General features: G+C 50.9%; 11 protein-coding genes across 11 annotated transcripts; 4 read left to right on the top strand and 7 right to left on the bottom strand.

Annotated features, from left to right (window-relative positions):
- Window positions 1-7: 7 nt before the first annotated feature.
- Window positions 8-2,023, bottom strand: BDQ94DRAFT_116448 (MFS transporter). The gene is made up of 5 exons (XM_026763676.1): window positions 1,709-2,023; window positions 1,613-1,633; window positions 1,480-1,537; window positions 1,349-1,408; window positions 8-1,287 (listed from the first exon to the last, which is right to left on the bottom strand). Exons 1-5 carry the CDS (start codon window positions 1,826-1,828, stop codon window positions 41-43), a joined length of 1,506 nt encoding a protein of 501 aa, XP_026629749.1. The 5' UTR covers window positions 1,829-2,023; the 3' UTR covers window positions 8-40.
- A 1-nt stretch (window position 2,024) lies between these two features.
- Window positions 2,025-4,198, bottom strand: BDQ94DRAFT_116460 (NEDD8-activating enzyme E1 regulatory subunit). The gene is made up of 2 exons (XM_026763677.1): window positions 3,668-4,198; window positions 2,025-3,604 (listed from the first exon to the last, which is right to left on the bottom strand). Exons 1-2 carry the CDS (start codon window positions 4,040-4,042, stop codon window positions 2,303-2,305), a joined length of 1,677 nt encoding a protein of 558 aa, XP_026629748.1. The 5' UTR covers window positions 4,043-4,198; the 3' UTR covers window positions 2,025-2,302.
- A 185-nt stretch (window positions 4,199-4,383) lies between these two features.
- BDQ94DRAFT_138362 (ribose-5-phosphate isomerase RKI1) lies at window positions 4,384-5,796 on the top strand. Its single transcript, XM_026765231.1, has 3 exons — window positions 4,384-4,503; window positions 4,664-5,175; window positions 5,254-5,796. Exons 1-3 carry the CDS (start codon window positions 4,466-4,468, stop codon window positions 5,694-5,696), a joined length of 993 nt encoding a protein of 330 aa, XP_026629747.1. The 5' UTR covers window positions 4,384-4,465; the 3' UTR covers window positions 5,697-5,796.
- BDQ94DRAFT_138360 (WD40 repeat domain-containing protein) lies at window positions 5,797-7,157 on the bottom strand. Its single transcript, XM_026765230.1, has 3 exons — window positions 7,116-7,157; window positions 6,809-7,064; window positions 5,797-6,730 (listed from the first exon to the last, which is right to left on the bottom strand). Exons 1-3 carry the CDS (start codon window positions 7,123-7,125, stop codon window positions 5,932-5,934), a joined length of 1,065 nt encoding a protein of 354 aa, XP_026629746.1. The 5' UTR covers window positions 7,126-7,157; the 3' UTR covers window positions 5,797-5,931.
- On the top strand, window positions 7,113-8,601 carry BDQ94DRAFT_116432 (GTPase GPN2). The gene is made up of 3 exons (XM_026763675.1): window positions 7,113-7,612; window positions 7,678-7,778; window positions 7,844-8,601. The coding sequence occupies exons 1-3, from the start codon at window positions 7,324-7,326 to the stop codon at window positions 8,510-8,512; spliced, it is 1,059 nt and encodes a 352-aa protein (XP_026629745.1). The 5' UTR covers window positions 7,113-7,323; the 3' UTR covers window positions 8,513-8,601.
- Window positions 8,602-8,676: 75 nt separating this feature from the next.
- BDQ94DRAFT_167594 (Rpp14/Pop5 family protein) lies at window positions 8,677-9,402 on the bottom strand (the record flags this gene model as incomplete). Its single annotated transcript, XM_026770844.1, has 2 exons — window positions 8,677-9,041; window positions 9,144-9,402. The coding sequence occupies 2 exons, from the start codon at window positions 9,400-9,402 to the stop codon at window positions 8,677-8,679; spliced, it is 624 nt and encodes a 207-aa protein (XP_026629744.1).
- Window positions 9,403-10,047: 645 nt separating this feature from the next.
- On the bottom strand, window positions 10,048-12,234 carry BDQ94DRAFT_167593 (putative ATP citrate lyase, subunit 1; the record flags this gene model as incomplete). The annotated part of the gene is made up of 5 exons (XM_026770843.1): window positions 10,048-10,475; window positions 10,533-11,628; window positions 11,682-11,871; window positions 11,924-12,040; window positions 12,095-12,234. The coding sequence occupies 5 exons, from the start codon at window positions 12,232-12,234 to the stop codon at window positions 10,048-10,050; spliced, it is 1,971 nt and encodes a 656-aa protein (XP_026629743.1).
- A 2,464-nt stretch (window positions 12,235-14,698) lies between these two features.
- On the top strand, window positions 14,699-16,586 carry aclA (putative ATP citrate lyase subunit (Acl)). Its single transcript, XM_026763674.1, has 3 exons — window positions 14,699-14,805; window positions 14,885-15,363; window positions 15,443-16,586. Exons 2-3 carry the CDS (start codon window positions 14,923-14,925, stop codon window positions 16,457-16,459), a joined length of 1,458 nt encoding a protein of 485 aa, XP_026629742.1. The 5' UTR covers window positions 14,699-14,805; window positions 14,885-14,922; the 3' UTR covers window positions 16,460-16,586.
- Window positions 16,587-18,833: 2,247 nt separating this feature from the next.
- Window positions 18,834-19,989, bottom strand: BDQ94DRAFT_138350 (GroES family chaperonin). Its single transcript, XM_026765229.1, has 4 exons — window positions 19,877-19,989; window positions 19,503-19,727; window positions 19,330-19,388; window positions 18,834-19,266 (listed from the first exon to the last, which is right to left on the bottom strand). The coding sequence occupies exons 1-4, from the start codon at window positions 19,877-19,879 to the stop codon at window positions 19,242-19,244; spliced, it is 312 nt and encodes a 103-aa protein (XP_026629741.1). The 5' UTR covers window positions 19,880-19,989; the 3' UTR covers window positions 18,834-19,241.
- Window positions 19,990-20,118: 129 nt separating this feature from the next.
- Window positions 20,119-21,727, bottom strand: fip1 (cleavage polyadenylation factor subunit FIP1). Its single transcript, XM_026765228.1, has 3 exons — window positions 21,353-21,727; window positions 21,245-21,297; window positions 20,119-21,191 (listed from the first exon to the last, which is right to left on the bottom strand). Exons 1-3 carry the CDS (start codon window positions 21,506-21,508, stop codon window positions 20,429-20,431), a joined length of 972 nt encoding a protein of 323 aa, XP_026629740.1. The 5' UTR covers window positions 21,509-21,727; the 3' UTR covers window positions 20,119-20,428.
- A 144-nt stretch (window positions 21,728-21,871) lies between these two features.
- BDQ94DRAFT_116362 (FAM50/XAP5 family protein) lies at window positions 21,872-23,235 on the top strand. Its single transcript, XM_026763673.1, has 3 exons — window positions 21,872-22,137; window positions 22,196-22,766; window positions 22,814-23,235. Exons 1-3 carry the CDS (start codon window positions 21,905-21,907, stop codon window positions 23,126-23,128), a joined length of 1,119 nt encoding a protein of 372 aa, XP_026629739.1. The 5' UTR covers window positions 21,872-21,904; the 3' UTR covers window positions 23,129-23,235.
- Window positions 23,236-23,355: the final 120 nt, after the last annotated feature.

Below are 23,355 nucleotides of genomic sequence, written 5' to 3'. Positions count from 1 at the left end.
CCCCCCCTTTTTTTTTTTTTTCTCCCTTCTTCTTGATCAATCACTCAACCGATGCAGCCGTTTCACTTCTCCTCTTCCTAAACAGAAACCCACCCAGGAACAACAAAATAGGCACACCGGATACCCCAGTCAGCAAGGCCAAAGCCCACGTCATGGTCTTCCAGCCCGCACTTTGCCGGATAAACCCCGCAAAAAACGGGCCGACAATGGTTCCAGCAGCATATGCCGAGTTGAGGATTCCATAAGACAAGGCCATGGCGCCACCCTTACCAAAGATATTAGGGTCCTGTGCCTCCTTTTCCTCCACAATATAGGACGCCTCAACCAACAGAGGAGGCATCAGCGAGGCTATGCAAAAGCCAATAAGGACCAGCAATGCACATAACAACACCTTCTGGCCCATGGAGTCGTGCGTCACAAGACGGAGCAGCACCATGAATGGAATGGTTGAAAATAGTGCTCCTGCCGCCATGTAGCGTCTTGCGTTCACAAACTTGTCGTTGATCCAGCCGAAGAACGGATCGGAAATATGAGGAACGGACAAAGGCACAAAAATGAGCCCTTGGCCTGTCTGATCCCAGCCGAAGGTGTCCTCGACAAAGAGAGGAAGGACGCTGTCGAATGAGGTCAGGACCACGGAGACGATGAAGTAAGCCCAGATGGTGACTATCATGCGTTCTGAAGCGAGAAGAGTAATGACAGCGCTTCTACTCTTCTTGGGAGTTGCATGTTCAGAGGATTCAGCAGACTGCTGGTCAACTGAAACCGGGCCCTCCGACTTACTATCAGATGCAACAGCGGGCGACCGATCAGTAGCATCTTCCACATCAGAGCATTTCTCCGTGGTTTCCGACGGCGAAATATCCGGACTCTGTTTCTTTTCTTGCTGCAACCACTTCACGGCATGCTTCTTCTCGATCATGACCAGCCGCAAAACAATATCCACGCCAACAAGAGCAAATGCCAGCGCAAAAACGGCATAGTATCCGCCACGGGCGTAGATGACGCCACCTAGAAGTGGCCCACCCATGATTCCAAAGGTCATACCCATGCCGATATAACCCATCGCCTGCCCAAGGCCCTCTTTTCCAACCGTGTCAACGAGCAACGCGGCCCCAACCGTCCATACAACCGCTGCAGATGCTCCCTGGAAGAGACGGCCAATGATCCAGAGACTAAGGTGAGTCCCTACGCAGAGTAGAGCTGTGGAAGCGCCCAGTGCCAGCAATCCGACTATGAGTGGCCACCATCGTGATTCAAAGCGGTCGGCAATGTAACCCGCAACGGCTGGAGAACATAGTTTCAGCAAGGACATTCGTTATAATAAGGTGGTCAGAGCGATACTTACGCGATGCTGCTAACAGCGCTGCGCCATACAATGCTAACAATATCGACGTCCATGATTGTTCTACCCCATGTTATAGTCAGCATCAACTCACTATCTATATAGAGAAAAGAAGTCAGAAATGATCAACTCACCTTGATCAACAGACATCCCAACCCTCTCATGTAAAGCGGTAGGAGCCACAGGGACAATCTACGATAGAGTTATATGTCAGCAAGATGAAGAACCCATTTATAACAAATCCACCGGTACACTCAAGCCACGTACCAATCCATAGAGTAGAACATCCTATTCAACATATGGTAGTTAGTAAGTGTAGCTAGAAACGGATCAGGGGTCCGAGCTAAGCTAAGCCAAGCATACCGTGAAGACAGCGAAAACCACCACGAAGATAATAAAAGCATTAGATGACCTCCACTTTAAAAAGACCGGCGGCTTGGTGTCATTCTGCCCTGGTACTAATCCACGCAGATTCCAGGTCATGTTATAAGGCTGTATGTACTAGTGTTTGAATGGGACTGGGTCGGTCCGCAACATCGGGAACTTGCTTTCGGCGGGGGTGTGAAATCTAAACAGAATAGTTTTGTGTAATGCAGATCAGAACGATTACTTAATACCAGGTAGTAGCTAATTGGGATTTACTCTTTGCCAGGAATGAAGGTCTAGTTATACGTGAATGAGGAGTGGCCGATCAGGTCAAAACTTGTTGTTCTGCGATCGGCTCGGCACCCGCGGGCCCCGAGCCAAGCCTTATCTATGGGTCACAGGAGTGTCCGCGGGACGGAACGACATGTCTACAAGATAATCACGGAGATGAGTGGCGGAATGCTGCTGATTTCGAAATATAGAAGTCATATTGGTTGACCAATTGTTAAGTTGCATATCGATGTTCGTGACTCATGGCACAATGCTGCCTCATGGGGGCCACTGCAGGTTTCATAATCGCCACCGTCTTCTTCAAAGCTTGTACATCTCGCTGCGACTGCGTACCCCGTCAAAAATGCAAGTATTATCCAAGGGCACGTACTGCCTAGTAATTACTTTGAGCGCCTCCTGTGCGACTAGTCCTCCGGTGAGCGAGGAGATGTTGTGCAGTTCTCCGCCTTGCGTCCTCCGTAACTCCTGGGCTGCTTGTTGAATTCGTTCCCTTGCATCTTCCTCCTCGATGGCGGATGGATCTTCCGATTTAAGCGCACCAAGGATGCGATCGATTGCAGAGTCCCACGCCTGTTCATCATCCAAGGCCTCTTCTGACTTCTTGCCCGCTTGGATGTCGGTTATTATGTCATCCAGGACCTGGAATGCAAGGAAAGTCGGCACGAGGGAGTCTGGAATATTGATGTTGTTCCGAATGGCCTTCAAGATAGATGCTTCCCCATCCACTATTGGAATATCTCGGCCATGGATAACCTTAATGTGAGCCGCATTCTTGCAGAAGACCTCGATATCCTTGTCCGAGGCTGGGGCCGGGCGTGGTCCAAGCTGTGCTTCAAGGCTACGGACAATCTTGGTAACTTCTTCTATGTCCTTGCGAGCCTTTGACTTGTAGATATTCTGAAGAGAAACATAATCGGCTGATTGAGCCTTCATGTCTGGTAGAGAGCCCGGCAGAGGAAGTACACTGTGCCTCTGGTAGTATTCACGGATGGCCGCCGCGATAATCCAGAAGTTGGCCGAATCTGGCGCCGGGTGCTTGCATTCTTCCATCTCGAAGATCTCGCGAAGGGAACTGCGCAAGCTGAATGGGTTCAAGGACTTTAGAACTGCAGCAACAGCCTCATCATAGTTCTCCTCTCCACCTTCGGGGTTACTTGTTCTTGCACTAGACCGCACCATTTCCCTGAACTCAGATTTCTCCTTGTAGTTCGATGGGACCTGGCCACTGTGCGCTTCTTTCCACTGCTCTAGATGATGGAGAAGAAGCAGAATGTACGGGACATGGCCATGCTGGTGATCGTCCAGGCTGTCCAGGTTGCGAATGCTAGCACCGGCCGCCGCCAACTCAGGCCACGGGTTTAGGAGACGGAGATCCTGTGTGCTTTCAGGATCTGGATGTGTCTCTACTATAGGAAATGCAGCCGGGAGCTGGAGAGAAAAGGTCGAATAGAATCCAACCGAGCGTGTGTAAATTACTGGAATGCCGAATGCTTTAGCAGCCTTGCAAATGGCCTCCAAAGAGGGGCGTTTTACCGGTCCAGATACCAAGACCAGCTTGTGCTGCGGAAGAAAGTCTGGCTCCTTCAACAGTTCTGTGATTGACTTGTGCTCAGTCTTCGTTAGCTCTGAAACTTCATAGAGCAACTTGAGGTTAATTGAAGTTACCTTAGTATAGAAGCTCCCATCTACGTCCGGGTTTAATTCTCGTAGCAATCGACAGGTCTCCTCAGCTCGGGACTTCCCCAAGCTTTCTTCTTCCAAGAAGAAGTTGACCCCGAGATCCGGCTCGGTGACAAGTGCAGGGTCCACAATCGTGAAGCCTCCAATTCCGGGAAGTACAAGGTTCTTGAGCGTTTCCACGCCGACTACACCGGATACACCCGTGTTATGCTTGCCCCAGGGTTCGTCGGAGTTGACCAGAAGCACGCGGGACTCTTCTAGAGCTTGCTGCCCACTTGCTGCCCACAAGCGCAATTGGCGATCATATTTCCTCTCTTTCGAGGATGGTCCAACCAAAGCACTCGGGAAGGCCTCTGCCATGAGGGGCTAAAGCGGAGAAGAGACGGAGATAGACAAAACCAAGTGGGATGAGAAGTGGGGAGTCAACGAACTGAAAGAATCTTCCAGTGACAATCCCTGTCTGCCACTAAGGGAAGCAGCACGAGCGCAAATACCCGGATGGACTGATGACTTGTTGAAAGTACTGATATTCCGGTCAAGTAAGAGCGTTGGAATCCATATGTTGGCTGCAGTCACATGATCGATGTGATGCACGGGCCCACCCGAGCTGTTGATGGCCTTAGTGCCTGTATGCCTGAGGCTGCACATGGTATGACGACACAACCCCGCCGGAGGAAAACGCGCAGAACAACAATCAGTCACCCGGAATCATCGCCGAAGGTTGCATTTATCGACCGAATCTAGACGGATAGTATAAGCTGTCAAGATCCCAATTGCTATGCCATGAGATTTGCACTTCCGCGTGGCTGTCTGTCCTCCCCGTAAGTGGTCCAATTCGTTTGCTGGAAACTTTCTTGGGCCTCTCGCATCTCCCCCCACCACGGGCATCCACTACATTTGACGGTTCCTCCCCGAATTTGCAGGGGCTCGATTCGAGGGTTTCTCTCCCCCGGAGTGGTCCGCCTACTGATCTAACAACAGACCCCGGCTCGGCAGTTTCCCCTCATCCTCTATTTATTCTCGTATTCGTCTCTGCTTACGACCAGATCGGTTGTCTACTCCCGTTGTGCCCCTCTTCTCCGTTTCCAGCGCTACCTTTCGTCGTCATTCCACCATGGCGAGCGTCGTCGAAGCCGCAAAGCGCGCAGCCGGTAAGGCTGCCGTCGAAAACCACTACCCCAAGGACGCCAAATACGTCGGCATTGGCAGTGGTTCGACCATTGTCTATGTGGTCGAGGCCATTAAGGAGTCCGGAGTAGACACCTCCGCCACCAAATACGTCCCCACTGGCTTCCAGTCCAAGCAGCTGATTGTCAACGCTGGTCTGACCGCGGTGGACTTCGATGCCCTCCCCGAAGGCACGGTTCTGGATGTTGCCTTCGATGGTGCCGACGAGGTCGACGACGAGCTGAACCTGATTAAGGGTGGTGGTGCTTGTCTCTTCCAGGAGAAGATCGTGGCTCTTCAGGCCAAGGAGTTCATTTGTGTGGCTGGTGCGTATATTTTACGCTGAGCGATAGTGTCTGGCACTTCCTATAGAGGGCATGCGCACTAACCCCCCCGATTGATAGACTCCCGCAAGCTCCAGTCCCGCCTCCTCACGGGCTGGAAGTACATTCCCATCGAAGTCGCTCCTATTGCGGCCCGTCGCGTTCTCGGTGCTCTGAAAGAGATTGGCAGCATTGATCCCGCTGTCCGCGTCAACTCTGATGCCAAGCAAGGCCCATTGAAGACCGACCAGGCCTTCTTCATTATCGACGCTCCCTTCAAGACTCTGCTGACCCAGGCAGACGTGGCTGCCGGAAAGGACGGCAGTGGCAAGGACGGCGTGTGGGAGGTTCACGCCCTCTCTCAGGCGATCAAGCAGATTCCCGGTGTTCTCGACGTGGGTATCTTCTCTGGCATGACCGGCCCTCAGGCGCAGGCGCTCGGTGGTGTCGGAGGCCAGAAGCCTATTGCTGCCTACTTCGGTATGCCTGACGGTTCGGTGTCCGTCAGAAAGGCAGCTGCTTAATTGGGGCTGCTCCCTAACGCCATATACGATATGTCAAGAGACTAGAAGAAAAAGTACAAGTACAATGATACCATGTAGACTGTTAGCACGAATCGGACTATTTTACGCTTTCTATAACCTGGTGCCTCGTAACTGTGATATCAAGAACCAAAAGTAAGAACAAGAACACCAGTCTCCGCACGCCGGTCATCAAGACAAAGTAAGTTAGTTTCATAAGGCGACAATATGCTCAACCTTATTTGGCGCCCTTCCCCTTCGCCTCCGTCTCTCCAAGCTCACGTACAAAGATCTTAACCGTCCCTTCGACAACATCATCTTTTCCATCCTCGAAACCCGGACTAATCGCGATCGCCAGGTACTTTCCGTTACCGCTAAAGTCCACGGCAGCCACACTCGACGGATACTTCTGATACTGTCTGATTCTCCTCTTCGCAATACCGTCCCAAAGCGCAACCACTCCATCACCACCGCCCGACGCAAACGTACCGTGGACCGGGTGGAACGCAAGCGCATTGACAGGGTAAACGACGTCGACATCATCCGCCGTCTGTCTGTGACACTTGAAGGCATATTTGCGGGCCTGCGACTCAGCAGACGGATCGAACCATTCGACCGCGACACGGCCCTCGATACTGGACGACGCGTAGCCTGCATCGTCGGGCATGCATGCCACTGAGCGAGTCATGAACTTCAAGCTGCTCTCCCTTCGCTGCCAGGGTTCGATTTCAATTTTGTTGGGGGCCGTACCCTCCGACTGAGCGGTGAGCATAGCCAATGCTTTCAAATCGTAGATGTGTAGGGCGCGGGAAGCCATTGCGACAACGAGCTTCGTAGCGGTAAGAGACATGGAGAAGGGCTTCGAGGGGAGGGGAATAATAGCGGGGGCTGTGGCGGGATCGTTCGTCGGGTGCACATGCAACGTAGAGTCCCAAGAGGCGGATATTACTAGGTCGTGTTCTTTGCTGAAAACGACGCTTCGAACGCCGGCTTCATGGCTGCTAAGGACGGTCTGGGTGGATGATGCTACATCAATTCTGTTTATTGTCAGCAGGAGATAGGTTGGATTTGCGCCGGTTGCTACCGAAGCCCAAGCAGAACAGACATGGACTCACTTCTTGACGTCCCAATCCAAACCAGCCGTGTAGATCTCATCCTCGGTTGCGCCGAAACACACATCCAACACCGGAGCGCGATGCTCAAACTTCTGTAACAGCTTGCCTTCTCCGACGGCACCATTCTCATCGCGCAAGTCGTACAGATACACGTTCTTATCCCAGGAAGAAACAACGATTCGCGTGGAGTCGGGGTCGGGCGAGAACTTCAAGGCGGAGATAGCATCCGTCGGCGGGGATGCGACAGAGAATTGATCTAATACTTGTCAGTGGAAGAGGATTGCCACTGAAACAATTCGCGACTTACTTGACGCCATGATTTCTTGCTTGAACCTTCAATGAGTTCAATTGTATATCGTTGTTGATCGGCCCGTCGTCATGGAAGCTTCACCTTCAGACCATTTTCTGCCAGGTGCCACCGCCCTGGAATATTCTCCCCGCCATCATCATTGATTGATTGCATTGACGTCGGACATTCTCTGGATCGAACACATTCTTGTGCGCAGATCTTCATCATGCCGTTCGCGCAACTCGTCATAGGGCCCCCGGGCGCCGGGAAGTCAACCTACTGCAATGGCATGCACCAGTTCCTTGGAGCTATTGGTCGCAAATGCTCCATTGTGAATCTGGACCCCGCAAATGATAAAACATCCTATCCGTGTGCGCTGGACGTTCGCGACCTTGTCACGTTAGAGGAGATTATGAGTGAGGACCTGTTGGGACCTAACGGGGGTATTTTGTATGCGCTGGAAGAATTAGAGGAGAACTTTGACTGGCTTGAAGAGGGGCTGAAGGATCTCGGAGGTATGCGCATTCTGCCGTCAGAAGATGTTACGGGATCAAACGCTAATGCATATTCTATGTGATAGAGGACTACGTCCTGTTTGATTGCCCTGGCCAAGTTGAACTATTCACACACCACTCGTCCCTACGAAACATATTCTTCAAATTGCAGAAGATGGGCTACAGAGTATGTCCTACCCGTCCCATCCGGAGTACCATGCTATGCGATACTAACAAACGAACGATGCGCAGCTAATCGTGATCCATCTCATTGACTCCTACAACCTCACACTACCATCGATGTACATCTCCGCCCTTCTCCTCTCCCTCCGCGCCATGCTCCAAATGGACCTACCTCACCTGAACGTCCTCACCAAGATCGACAATCTATCGAACTATTCCCCATTGCCCTTCAACCTTGATTACTATACAGAAGTCCAAGACCTCAGCTACCTTCTCCCGCACCTTGAAGCCGAGTCATCACGGCTATCACATGAGAAGTTCGGACCGCTCAATAACGCGATCATCGACCTAGTGGAGGAATTCGGACTAGTGAGCTTCGAGACGCTAGCCGTGGAGGACAAAAAGAGCATGATGAATTTACTGCACGTCATCGACCGCGCTAGCGGTTATGTGTTCGGACCCGCCGAGGGTGCCAACGACTCCATCTGGCAGGTTGCTGTCCGAGAAGGCCTGGGACAGATGGACATCCGGGACGTGCAAGAGCGGTGGCTGGACGCGAAAGACACGTACGATGAGCACGAGCTTAAGCAGCTAGAGGAAGAAGCGAAAGCCGCCGAAAAGACAGCCGAAGACGCATCAGCACAGAAACCCAATATGGACTTCGATGATGACGAATACGACGATCTGGGGAGGGGGTCGATACCAGATGGTGGTGTGAAGGTTATACGAAAATCATGACACATGACATGGAATCTATCTCAGCATCTATATTCTATTCACGCATACATACACACACTGTATAATATAGGGTATCTCTAATGAAAACGATCAGCAAGACAAAACTCCCAGCACCCAAACCTATGCCTTCCAACATATCAAACGTAAATCCCGTTCGTACTCAATCACTCATCATCCTCACTCTCCATCATCACATCCCCAACCACATCCTCCCCAGTAACCGGCGTACTCTCCTCCCCAGCCACATCCACTAACCCCCCCAACAACCCCTCCAAAACCCCACTCTCCTCCGCCTCCCTCAACCGCACAATCTCCCTCCTCGCCCTGCGAATCGCCTCCTCCTCCGCCTTCCGCATCGTCCCGGACACCCTAATGACCCGAAACACGCAAGCTCTCGTCGTCCTCTTCGACCCACCCTCACTAAAACCGGGAACCTGAGACATGCAGGTCAGCGCCGTCCACACAAGCCGGAACGACGCGCGAGGACACCGAATAATAGCCGTTGAGGTAGCAGGGGAGAGGTATTTCACTGGACATTCATCAAACAAGTAATTAGTCTCATTATCACAACCCAACAGGCACAAAACCCAATTCAAAGAGGAATAGAGGGAGAGGGAAAAGGAAAACATACCACTAATACCCCCCGCGCCTGCACCACCCAATCTACCGACGCCGTAATCGCCAAACATGAGTGAGACTTCCTCTCTGACCATTTTCGCTAGCAGGCCCGGTGTTAGGGCATCGGATGTGGGCGAATGGATTTGTAGCTGTGCTTGCGACTTTGATTTGGATTGAGGGTTCTTGTTGGTGCGGGAGGTGGCTGGGGGCCATGTTGAGGGATCGGGGTAGAGGATGTCGAGGAGGATGTAGCGGTGTTTTAGGCGGACCATCGTTTAGTATTTCAATAGTATTTGAAGGAGGGTTTGAGGTGATTGTAGTGTAGTGGTGGTAGATTGGTTGAATGAGTGTGCTTGGAGGTAATTTGGGGTATGAGTTCGGGTGATGATATTGTTGCGCGCGACCTCTGGTCGAATGCGCGTGTGGTTTTATCGGCGATGTGGTGATTGAATGGTTCGGAATTTTGAGATCGATTGAATATTGTTGGAGAGCTGGAGGATAGCAGTTCTATTAAGCAGATCGGCGCGGGCAGAGGCCCGTTTTTCTGCCGCATGTGGGCCTGCGCTTGCATCTACCGCCTACTTGGATGAAGAGACATACTTTGACAACCGCAGATCAACTAATCATCCATACAACAGTCAAAGACAGCAACTACATCTACGTTAATCTACAAGTTTATAATGGATGCACATTTCTTTAATCGTTGCGTGATATTCATCAACCTTTAACAGCGAGTCATGCCACATGTGCCACTACAGATTGTAAGTTGAAATAGATGAGATATGAAGCGAACCAAGCCGATGCAGAAAGAAATATGGGTGAAAAGAAAACAGGCCATCACAACTCCGACGTCAACAATGACGGATTTTATGACTAATCCATGAGATGTAAGTGTATTAAGGGAGACAAGTAAAAAATTAGACGCTGACCTCGACACGACCCTCGGAGCCACCCTTCTGGAGGGCGGGGAGAAGGTAGGTGATGTCATCCCAGGGGTGTCTGTACAGACCAGTGCGGAGTCTCTTCTGGTCGAGGTAGTGGGCAATGAGACCAATGGAACGACCAAGGACGAAGAGACCGTTGAGGACACCCATCTTCATGTAGTCCTCAACCTCCTCGGAAGAGAAGGCACCGCAGTTGCGCATCAGGTCAACGAAGCAGACGGCAACACAACCGTCGACGTTGAGGATGAGGTTGTCCTTCTTGGAGGTGGTCACAGTCTCGACAGCAATGGCATAGTCGAGCAGCTTGGTGCTGGGGAAGTGCTTCTTGGCGAACTCCTTGACGAGCTCGACACGGAGATCGGGGTTGTTGCGGGACTTGACACGGTGACCAATACCGGGGACTGTGCATAGTCAGTTAAAGCTGTTCAACTTTTCAGGTACAATGACGGTTCACTTACTCAGCTTGTTCTCCTTGCGCATGGTGTCAACGAAGTCACGGGGGCTCATGCCCTTGTCGAAGGCCTTGGTGAACTCCTCAGCAGCGCCATCCAGGGCACCACCGAAACGAGAACCGATGGTCAGGAGACCAGAGACGAGAGCGCTGATCAAGTCCTTGCCGGCACGGGTGGTGATGATGGTGTTCATGGCACCAGACACGGCAGGACCGTGGTCAGCAGTAAGCATGAGAACCATCTCCAGGAACTTGCTGGCGTAGGCAGGGAGGCGGCGGCGGAACCACAGCAGAGACATGACACCACCGATACCAATGTCCTCACGGAAGACATCAGAGATGGGCATACCGGCGTAGAGAAGCTCCTGGCCACGGTCGTCGGAGATGGTAGAGATGAAAGCAGCGGGCTTACGGACGAGACCCAGCTCCTGAGCCCAGGAGTAGTCGATGGGGATCTTAGGGACGACAGGCTCAGGCTGGGGCTTGACGATACCCTTCTTGACCTGGTCGTCGTAGACCTCCTTGAGGGTCTGGGGAAGGTCCTCAAAGGTCTCGGGAACGAAGATACCGGCCTCACGCATGGCCTTGTTCTTGGCAACAGCGGTCTCGAGATCGGAGTTGGCAGAGGCACCAGCGTGACCGAACTGAACCTCAGTCTTGAACATGCTAGCGCAGGTACCGATGGCCCAGGCGACGATGGGCTTGGTGATGGTGCCGTTCTTGACGGCCTCGATGACGCGGTACTCCTCAACACCACCGACCTCACCCAGCAGAACCAGGATCTTGCACTCGGGCTCAGCCTGGTAGCGGAGCAGGTGGTCGATGAAGGTGGTGCCGGGGTAACGGTCACCACCAATGGCAACACCCTCGTAGACACCGTCGGTGGTCTGAGAGATGATGTTGTTGAGTTCGTTGGACATACCACCGGACTTGGAGACGTAACCGACGGAACCCTTGCGGTAGAGCTTGGAGGCAACAATGTTGTCCATCATACCACCAGTGTTACCAATCTTGAAGGCACCGGGCTTGATACCACCAACGGTAGCAGGTCCGATGATGGTGATGCCCTTCTCCTTGGCCTTGACCATGATCTCACGTGCGCGCTGTTCTGCTGTTAGCGGAGAGCAGCATGGTGTGTCTCAGAAGCAGAACTTACTCTCTCGGGGACACCCTCAGCAATGATGGCAATGGAACGGATCTGGGGGCACTCCATCAGCTCCATGGTGGAGCTGTAGACGGAACGGGAAGAGGCGAAGTTGACAACGGTGTCAACGTCGGGGTGCTTGGCCATGGCCTTGGAGACGTCCTGGTAGACGGGGAGGAGAGTCTCGCTGGTACCCCAGTACCTATAATTGTATCAGTATCTCAATTCAAGAGATGGGGTCTGGTTGGCCATACATCTTGCTCACGAACTGACCACCGAAGGTGTAGATGATACCGGCGACGGAGGGAGTGGAACGCTTGCAGATGAAGTCGAAGTCAAGCATACCCTGGACAGCCCGGGGCTGCATACCACTGTGACAGATTGTCAGCCAGAGCAATTGAGCACGGCTATAGGCCGCCACTTACTATACGAAGCATCTCGTCTTGTTGTGGAAGAGGGCGTTGCTGAGAGGAGAGCGCACACGGCTGGGGGGGTCGAAGCGGGTGATGTTGTCGTTGGCGGAGGCGCCATTGGCGGTGTTGACGAGGGGAGCAGAGGTAGGCATGTTGGCTGAATACTCTGTGAATCGAGCAAGATGTCAGTGTCAAGAGATCAAGAAGGTTCTCATAAAGCGGGTGCTGTGTGGGAAGAATCCGTGGGAGGGGAAATGTATCCGCCGTGGTAGCAATATACTATCGGACAGCACACATACCTGTCAACAGAGTTGGGAATAGGAGAAAGGATTAAAGGAGGATATTATTAGATAGTAAGGGAGATAATAGATAGGTGAGGAAGTGACAAGCCGCTTCGTAAGACTGCGACCTGAACACAAAGGAAGTTGGAAGTGGTTTAGGATGGTAAGAGGAACAAGAGGGAGAAGAGAAGAGGAAGGGAGCTGGAAGAGCGAGGCAACCAGATGGAGAAATGAGAAAATTGGAGGAAGGAGGAGTGAGGAGGAGAGAGAAGTGGACTGATGGGAAAAAGACGGGAGATGAGAGAAAAACAAGATGTAAGATAAAAAGAAAATGGAACGGACAAAAAAAAAAGTAGCTAAAGGAGGGGACGATATCGGGAAGCTTGATGGGGGGGTAGAAAAATTATGGGGCCAAGTGAGGAAAGAGCAGGTACATACACAGCTGGTATGGGCGTATGAATGGGGTTCGTATCGATCGTACCATACAGTATCAATGATCCTGGCGCAGGCAACTCCTGGTCCGAAACAACCCAGTTGGGGAATCACCACAAGGATGGATCAACTTCGCTAGAATAGATAGTAGCTATGGGGACGTTTCAGTCGATGGGACTAGTGGCGCGCAACCCGAAATGACATTGCGCAGTCAGAAGCCGATTCTCGTCTATTGTCTTGAGATGGGGAGGAAGATATTGATCCTTACGGAGGCCGGAGTCCGGAGTATAGTATGCTCACAAGATTCCAACGCCCAACAAACTCCGTGGGAGGGGGAGGGAATTGGGATTGATTGATCGATTGACCGATCACTACTGTATCTACTAGGAGAAAGTAAGAGAAGTGTTTACAAACTTGGTGATTGTTGTCCGCCGGGTCGGTTAATCGGAGGACTCCGTTGGCTGCCAAAGAGGTTGCAGGCAAGTATCGGAGCATGCAGAATTGCCTTGAATAAGATTAGTATAGGTTAAAAACCGAAATAGACCGTCTGAGAGACACCGAGACCACGGTTCTCCGTATTACGGGGGCAAGGGCATTCTGATTGATACTGCGTACAAATCGAACCGGGAGGTGGTCCTGGTGGTCCTGGTGGTCTGGTTGGGGCTAAAGCGGGTGGATCCTACATCCGTCTGCTGGATCAGCAAACTGGAGGTCCCAATTGCGGCCAGGGACTGGGCCGATGCGTATGCACGAGGCCCCGTAACTCCCAGGAGGTTTTCTTTCCCTTTCGCTGGCCGCTCACCGAAAGATCAAACGGCGGTATACTACTTGAAAGTATGCTTCTGGAATCATACGGGCACCTACCCAAGTAGGTATATCGCCCATCCACAATCTGAATAAGGGAATCTGTGGTATGTACCTTAGGTTTAGGCTTCCAGCATATTGTAGATAGAGTAGTGTGCGCTGCCATGTTACCATCCATCTCTATACTACATGCAAAGATGTTATACTACTACTACAGTCGTAGATTACACGCAGGGGTACCTGAATCCAGAACCATCCAGGACTATTTGGTGGGAAGAATTGTGGTCAATTCCCGTAAAGTATGGGGAAGTGAGCCGGGGAAGTACAACCAACCCATTACATCATCGGGCAGGACACGTTATCTAGTTCAAATGTGATCAGACATGTTGTCCAGCTAACACATCCGCCACTATCACTGCATTATTGGAGGTTGTCCATTCGAACAGGGGGGTGATTGGTGATGGTGGTGTCGTCAACAAAACGAAGAGCGTAAAGCAAGTACCCAACAAAAAAAAGGACGCAAGAATAGGCGGCCATTCTGGTGATGGTAGGGGGCTTCAGTATTGAGGCTACAGCGTAGGGCAGATACTGCGAGTCAAATACTCACGAGAATGGCTTCCGAGGATCCCCAACGCCGCCAATCCCGGCTGACAGGATGGGTCTTGGGCCGACCCGCTTTTTCTTACGGCGGCTCCACCGAATCTCAACAAAGTCCGCTGGCTGCAGCATCGCAAGCCGCTAAGCCCCTTGTATTGCCCGAGCTCGGCCCTGATCGTGCTCTGTATCATGTCGTTTTGGCGGTTTTTACTGTGGCTTCAGTTGATCATTCCATCCATCCTCCTCCATCTTCGGACCCCAAAAATTCTGCTTCGTCGAAACTTCTCCTCCCCTCCCCCCCCCTCTTTCCCTTCTAGTTCCTCCTTTCGCCGGCCGTCACTTATCATCACCGACTAATCGGCGCTCTTCTCTTGCAATACTCCGTTTAGGTTCTTTTTTTCCTTCCCGCTTTGTTTCTTCTTTTCCTCTTCGTCCTCCCCTCCTTCCCCCCCTCTTACTCTACTCTCACTCTCCATTTTATTCCTGCTCCTCCTTTTGGTTGGTGATTTCTTCCAGACCTCCCAAAAAAAAATCAAGACCACTATTTTCCAATTCCTTTCTCCTTCTCCCTCTTTCTCTCTATCTCCCTCTACATACATCTTCCTCTAGGTATACCTCTCACCCATTCCGGGGTTCACTTCCCACTTTCAAAAACCATTGCTCTGCAGCTTCTTACACGTCTGTCTAGTATAATCATACCTCTCCTCTTTCACCTATACGATCATCATGTCCGCCAAGTCGATTCTCGAAGCTGATGGCAAGGCCATCCTCAACTACCACCTCACTCGTGCGCCCGTTATCAAGCCTACCCCCCTCCCTCCGTCCTCCACGCACAACCCTCCTCCTAAGCTCGCCTCCCTTTACTTCCCCGAAGATGTTGCCGTCAAGGATGTCCTCGATCAGGCTGAGGTCCGCTACCCTTGGCTGTTGACTCCCGGTTCCAAGTTCGTGGCCAAGCCCGACCAATTGATCAAGAGACGTGGAAAGAGTGGCCTGTTGGCCCTGAACAAGACCTGGGCCGAGGCCAGGGAATGGATTGAGGCCCGTGCTGCCAAGGACGTCCAGGTTGAGACGGTCACCGGCGTTCTCCGTCAGTTCCTGGTTGAGCCCTTCGTTCCTCACCCCCAGGAGACCGAGTACTACATCAACATCCACTCCGTGCGTGAGGTAAGTTTTCTGTCTTTCTCCGCCGTCTGATCGGCGCCCTCCGTAGCTGCGGGGTATCAATGCTAATGTACCGCATTAGGGTGACTGGATCCTTTTCACCCACGAGGGTGGTGTCGACGTTGGTGATGTCGACGCCAAGGCTGAGAAGCTTCTCATCCCCGTCAACCTCGAGCAGTACCCCTCCAACGAGGAGATCGCTGCTGCTCTCCTGAGCAAGGTGCCCAAGGGTGTTCACAACGTCCTCGTTGACTTCATCTCCCGCCTCTACGCCGTCTACGTCGACTGCCAGTTCACCTACCTCGAGATCAACCCTCTGGTTGTCATCCCCAACGCTGATGCCACCTCGGCTGATGTTCACTTCCTCGATCTGGCTGCCAAGCTCGACCAGACTGCTGAGTTCGAGTGCGGTACCAAGTGGGCCATTGCTCGTAGCCCCGCCAACCTGGGTCTGCCCACCCTTCCCTCCAGCGACAAGGTCAACATTGACGCCGGTCCCCCGATGGAGTTCCCCGCTCCTTTCGGTCGTGAGCTGAGCAAGGAGGAGAAGTTCATCTCCGAGATGGATGCCAAGACTGGTGCTTCCCTCAAGCTCACCGTCCTCAACGCCAACGGCCGTGTCTGGACCCTCGTTGCTGGTGGTGGTGCCTCCGTCGTGTACGCTGACGCCATTGCCTCTGCTGGCTTCGTCAGCGAGCTCGCCAACTACGGTGAGTACTCCGGTGCTCCCACCGAGACCCAGACCTTCAACTACGCCCGTACCATCCTCGACCTGATGCTGCGCTCTCCCATCCACCCCGACGGCAAGGTCCTCTTCATCGGTGGTGGTATTGCCAACTTCACCAACGTTGCCTCCACCTTCAAGGGTGTCATCCGCGCTCTCCGTGAGGTTGCCCCCGTCCTGAACGAGCACAAGGTCCAGATCTGGGTTCGTCGTGCTGGTCCCAACTACCAGGAGGGTCTCAAGAACATCAAGGCTGTTGGTGAGGAGCTTGGCCTCAACATGCACGTCTACGGCCCTGAGATGCACGTCAGTGGTATCGTGCCTCTTGCCCTCCTCGGCAAGCAGACCGACATCAAGGAGTTCGGTTCCGCGTAAAAAAATGAAATAAAGGGCACGTTTCACTGAATTCTAATTAATTTAATTTCCTATGAGAATCTTTTTTTTACATTTCTTCTCAACTGCATGGCATGATATGGTTGTTTTACGCTATCTTGTTAACTTTTTTCTTTTATTGACGGTACAAACGGTTTGCCCAGCTTTACACTGCAGGGCAAGTGGAAGAGGGGATACTCGTTCTGGAGTTGATGCTGTTTAGACTTAAGATAGTCGTTAATAGAACGATATGATCTATGACTGTCACTGGAGCCATGTATCCAACAATCAACATACCACTATATCTATGTTATCAGCCATTTAGGACACTTGTATTTATCATGCGTCCGTATTCTTCAACGCCAGTTTGGCACACATACTCAAAACTCCAGACCGCACAACCCCTCTCTCATTCATCCACAAGTTATGGGAATTGAATTACCCTACCCACCTACCTCACACGTGGACTGCATACACAATATGACACATCACAACCGCACAACACCAACAACGGTGACCAACCAACTAGACAGCAGTTAAGGCACACACGCATATCCAGCACCACGTCCATTCATGCACACGCAGGTCCCAACCAAGGAACCAAGTCCACAACTACATATGTATGTATGTATGTACGTATAACATGTATGTATAATAAATACACAATACATACATACATACATACAAGTAAGTAAGACCGTAACAAAAGAAGTCCAAATAAACTACAAAACCGGTGCCACACCTAATCTCACGGAACTCTACCCCAGATCCACCAGGAGCTGCAAGGGAAAGGGACGGTAAGATCAAAAAGAAACTAAAAGATAAGATGAGCTTGATTCTCGCGTGGCAACACTAATTGGAAAAGGATTTTCCTAGCAGGGGGGGTGGAAGGGAGTGTGTGTGGTTTGTGTGTGTGGCTTCCGTACGTCCGAGACGGGACGCGGATGGATGGAACGGAGTAGTACTTAGTATAACGGATAGGTTTAGGTGGTGGTGGTGGACGGATAAGCTTACAGCCTATGAGATGGCATCGATTAGAACGGGACGGGCCTTTGCGTGATGGAGAATTTACTTACTTTGTACTTAGTTGAGGGGCCGAAGGGATTGGGGGTCTGGTTTTAGTTATTAATTTGTAGCTGGCTGTTGAAGGTGCTTTGATTAGATTGGATCTTATCAATTTCAATCGTTTCTTTTCTGTCTCTGTTTCGTTGTGTTGGGTTGGGTTGTTTACTATCAAGTACGTAACCGAGGTAGTAGGATGATATAGTACTATCCCTTGTTCGCGATGTAGAATTGAGGATGTTGGTTTAGGCGTCTACTATGCTTTAAGTATATTGTACTACTAGTAGTGAACCAGTTGACACATTTTCATGATCGTTAGAAGTGCAACGCAGTGTTTCGCGTCCATGATATTGTCGCGCTTGGTTGGTTCGCGTGTACGCGGGTAGTATATACATCCGCGCTTTGCCTGTCAGTTTATATATCGCTCCTACTACTAGTCCTGCCAGGACACCGCTAAGCCAAAGTATCATTAATCCCACGAAGTGACGAACAACTCCTGAAATTGCACAATAAGCAGTAAATTGTTAAAAGTTATACAAATTAAATAAATAGAAGAACTTACTACCTTAATGGCCTGTCCCATGTGAGCAGAATCAGTACCGCTTTATGCTGAATACTACATCGATTTCGACTAAGTCATTTATACAAATATTCGTACGCTGACTTCTATAATCTGGGCTGAGCGACACCAACTCATTTTAACTAGATCCAGGATAGTAGGCAAATAGTCGACAATTTACTAAGTTTGAGCTACCAATTCAACTTACAAGTTATTGTGGTACGTATCATTCCTACTAACTAGTACCCTTCAGCATCTCTGCTTAGATCCACCACTTCCATTTGATATGCGTTAGGCCTGTTTCCGCGACATGATACTAGTTTTGATAGAGTGCAAATCTCAGTACCAGGCGTTTATTTTGTATGGAATGTGGTGATATTGCTGATAAAGGTATGTTTAGAGAGTTGATGATGGTGATGGTGTTTTAGTAGTTTGTCTGATATTACTACATCTTCATACACATGTCACTGCCCTTACTGACATATTGCTAGTCTGTTGTGTTTTTGATGCAAAAAGCTAGTAAGTTCTATGAATTACCTGTAGCGGCCATACTCACGTCTTCTCAAGTGTCTTCGTTCCAGGTCGATAGTCTGATACGCCTATTCAGCTGGACCCGAGCTCGAGACACCACTTGTTCTCGGACAGATTTCGATTAGAGTGAACTCATTGATTATGATTCGGAAGGCAAGTCGAACGGCTACCCTCTAAGTTGGTAAATACTGGAACGTCTATGGTTTTTGGGACGCTATCGGTTATCGGTCTTGGACAGAACGGTAAGGTGCAGATGAATCTGCTCCAGCCGCTTATCGTAGAATAGATCAAGAAACATCAGAGAGGAGATTATCATATCTGATTACTTGCCCTCATCGCGCCAGACAATGTAGGACAGGATGATTGCTATATTTAAAAGTACATCGTGTGGTATGTAAACAGTCATTTCACGCTTTCGATAATAAATGCCAGACAAGACGTTAGCCCAAGACGATAAAGGAGGGACAAGATCCCTCCTGATACCTCTTCGGTGGTTCTTTTTTTGATTATGAGTTTTCCCCGAGTTGAATGGTTGAAGCTCATGATTTTGCGTAGGAGGTATAGTACAAGTAATTCGGCCTTAACCCGTGAACAGAAAGACAACGGAGCTGAATATCATTTCACTCGTCCAATTTACTCTTGGATCTTGGCAAGGATCCTGGTAGCATATGTTAGTATACGAGCTTTAATCAGAGCAACGTAGTGGCAAGGGTGTGCATACTCATGGTCGCGGAAAAGAGTGTACTCGTCCTCACCGACCTTGACGGCGCTGCCACCGAACTATATCAAAAGACCCGTTAGTAAATATATTCAATATTACCACATCAACCAGCGCGATGGACCAAATGCTTCGCTTCTCGCATCGGATGGCCACGGATCGGGCGGTGAACATACCTGAGGGATCAGGACACGGTCACCAGGAGCAACGCTCATGGGGAGGCGCTGGCCGTTCTTGTCGAAGACACCGGGGCCAACAGCGAGGACCTTGGCCTCGTTCTGCTCCTTGACGCTGCTCTCGGGGAGGAAGATACCGGAGGCGGTTTTGGCCTCGGGCTTGACACGCTGGACCAGGACGCGGTCCAGGAGGGGAGCAAGGCTCTTGACGTTACGGAGGAAAGACTAATTAAGCAATCAACACATTAGTAATGATCAGGGATAGTTTGATTAGCGATAAAGGATGGCAATTGCGGCAGAAGGGGATGGACGTTGATGGGTGAAAAAGTTGATTCGGAGCTCTAAAGCATGCGTTATCAAGTGCAATAACATACCATTGTGATAAAGGTGTGTGTAGAAGTGCCGGGCACGAGGAACAGCGTGAATTCAAGCAGGAGCGAGAGAGAATGAAAGCAAGTTGGGGACGTGGAGGGCAAAAGAAGAAGAGGAAGCGGCCGGGGAAAGAAGATCTGATCTGGACTCGCGAGAAATTTCCAGAATGCCAAGACCGACAGCTTCCATCCTCTCTGCCGAGGGTATCACCACTTCTTCGCTTTTCTTCCCTATCATTCTGATCACAGCGTGCTCTTTTTCAATGTACTTAGCTCGCTTGAACGTTACAGAAAAATATTGTTTCCTTTACAATATTGAGAGTACTTGGTCCTGATGTCTGATGATGAGCAACAATGACATTGCACTTGATTAGTAGCTCCCTTTCCCCGAGCAACCCGACCCCAGATCCGCACAAGAAGCTTAGCCTTCGGGAGTAATTCATTTATGGATAGGTTTACTACTGATTCTAGGACTTCGCTTGAATCACCAATGCTGAGCTTTCGACATGGTATTCGATATTATAACATGGTCACAGTTTCGGATCCACCTTAGCTTTACCACCTTCTCCCGCGACCCCGACCAAAGCCGCCCCCGTATCCCATCTGAGGCTGGCCACCACCTTGCCCACCAAATCCGGGTTGACCTTGTTGTCCGCCGCCTGCGCCGGGTTGTCCACCCATCATGGCCTGCGCATGCTGCATAAATGCCATAGGATCCATGGATGAGGGGTCCAGGCCTTGTGACATCATGCTCGTCAGCATGCCTTGCATCATCTCTTGTGACATATCCGGCATCCCAGGCATGCCGGGCATAGGAGGCGGTGCGCTTCCTGGAGGTCCTCCTGGTCCCGGAGGACCTCCGGGCATTGGCGGGAGCCCCATGCTTAAGAAGGCTTGCATATCATCCAATTGTTTCTTCTGATCTCCAATTTCCTTGCGTAGCTCCTGTTGCTTCAACACATAGCTGGCCCACGTGAACTCGTCAAACCCGTAGTTGAAATAATCCGTAATGTCGGAGCCTGGCCGCCTCCAAGGCTTGTCATCCTCTGGGAAGTCGGTGTCCATGTCTGTTGACATGATTGGTTTACCGGTCGCCGGATGGATAGGGTTCGCGTGGACATCGATATTCGACGCATGGACTGGAGGGTAGGCGGAACCGGGCTTCTGAGGGACCGTAGGCCTTGCAGTAGCAGGCACAGGGGTAGCAGATTCAAGTTTGGGGGTAACGGTGGGTGTTATTGATTTTGATATCGTAGAGACATCTGCAGAGGAGGGTCTTTGAGACTCCGCGCGGAGGCTGGCGTGACGAGGATGTGGGCTGTTCAATAAATTAACAAGGTGAAATGCGTTGAACAGAGGTAGCGGACTTACACTTCCGGAGGGGGTGCGTCTGCTGGTGCTTCGGTAATAATATTGAAGTCATCCTATGCGAGAGTTAGCGACAGTAACAGGATAGATTAGTTGTCGCCATGCGCATACCTCATCTTCTTCCACCTCTATCTCCTCCTCTTCCGCATCATTGGCGTCGTGGGGTCCTGAATCTGCCTGGGGATGCTGAGACCCGTTTTGATGCTGAGTTACAGGCACCGCATCGGCGGGGTCATAAAAATCATCATCTTCGTCTTCCATCATCATGTTTGGGATCTGCGACCGAGTAAATGTAGAAAGGTAGGAGAAGTGACGGGATGCGTTTCTGTCGGCGGCGATCCTGCGGAATTCGCAGGTCGTCGGCTTTGATTTGTTTGTTCTTGTGCTGCTGGTTGGCTGGGATACTAAGGTCGCGAATCTAAAATGATAAAGATTTTCAAACTCGCAGATTTTATCCTGCCAAAAGAAGTAGAGCAATAATGTAGCATAAAAAACAACAATTGACGAGAGTATTTCTTTCCTCAAGGCGCAGGCGAGTTGTGGTTGTTCCCAATCCGGCAATCTTGGACATCACGTGCCAGTACGTCAGTCGCATTCATGTGAGATTTATCGCCAATCTCGACGTCTATTCTTCGATTCTCTGAGAACAAAGTCGATATTAAAATGTCACAATCCGAACAGCCGAGCCATAGCTCGACTCCACGCTCGTTTACCAGCCAGACTGCGTCAGCAGAAGATCTGCTTAAATCGCAGACAGTTGGTCTCGTCCATCTTTCCGACTTTCGCAAACGTCGCGCCGAGGTCTTAGAGCAAAAAGAGCGCGAAGCCCATGACAAATCCCTAGGAAGGTTCACCTCCAGAAGTGCAACTCCTTCGACTGGTGAAGTGACTGACGGGTAAGTTAAAGCGCATCTCTAGGAAAGCCCGGCTTGTAACTGATCGCAAAGCGTATAGCAACTCGACGCCACGCAGCGAGGGCCCGCCGAAGAAGAAGAAAAAGAAGCCTATCACCAAGAGTAAACTTTCATTCGGCGATGACGATGAGGAGGAAGAGAACGATAGCACCGCTGATGTAGCGGCAACGCCACGGGATTCGAGTATTCCCCGCTCTGCTTCCAGGACCCCCGCCGACGACAGCTCTGCGCCCTCATCACGTCGCATTACGCCGAACCCAAATGCCCCGCCTCCTCCGAAAGCAATGACAAAAGCCGCATTGAAGGCAGAGGCAGAGGCACGGGATGCGCTCCGCAAGGAGTTCCTTGCCATGCAGGAAGCCGTGAAGAATACCGAGATATTAATCCCCTTTATATTCTTCGATGGGACCAACATCCCTGCAGGGACAGTCAGGGTCAAGAAAGGCGATCCCGTTTGGTTGTTCTTGGACCGCTGTCGAAAGGTTGGAGCAGAATTGGGTGTCGGCGGTAACAGCGGAGCATCCAAGGCTCGCAAAGACAATCGTCGCGAGTGGGCTCGAGTCAGTGTTGATGACCTCATGTTGGTTAAAGGAGAAATCATCGTTCCACATGTATGTATTCCACTATTCCGCATGGCTGCATACGCTGACTGGTACAGCATTACGAGCTTTATTATTTCATCGCCAACAGTGTACCCGATTTCACAAAGGCGGGTGGTCTGTTGTTCGATTATTCCAACAAACCACCTCCGGCGCCTTCAACAGACGATCCTTTATCGCGCCCGGAAAGCAGCCAACTAGAGGGTGCTGATAAAGATCCCTCTTTGACCAAAGTGGTAGATAGACGATGGTATGAGCGGAACAAACACATCTTTCCGGCTAGTCTTTGGCGAGAATATGAACCAGGGCCCGAGTTTGAGGAGAAGATGCGGACGACGAGGCGTGATGCTTCTGGAAATACGTTCTTTTTCTAAACATATTCGGCGTGAAGCTTATGGAGTGGCTGATATAAATAAGAGCGTTGAGACCATAGATGATGTATATTCCTGAGATACCCAATAAAACCATACCTTATTCGTACATCATAATAAACTGGTAGTACTATACGAGCGACTTGGTTGATCCCGCGGCAGTTTCCATATTGAGCCATGATGTTATGTGATATCCATCTTAGCTCAACCTCCATCCACGCCTGAACATC

This window comes from Aspergillus welwitschiae, assembly GCF_003344945.1.
Source record: "Aspergillus welwitschiae strain CBS 139.54b unplaced genomic scaffold BDQ94scaffold_6, whole genome shotgun sequence".
NCBI lineage: Eukaryota > Fungi > Ascomycota > Eurotiomycetes > Eurotiales > Aspergillaceae > Aspergillus > Aspergillus welwitschiae.
Note: the sequence above shows the minus strand (reverse complement) of the source record. Positions and strands in the feature narration are given on the sequence as shown.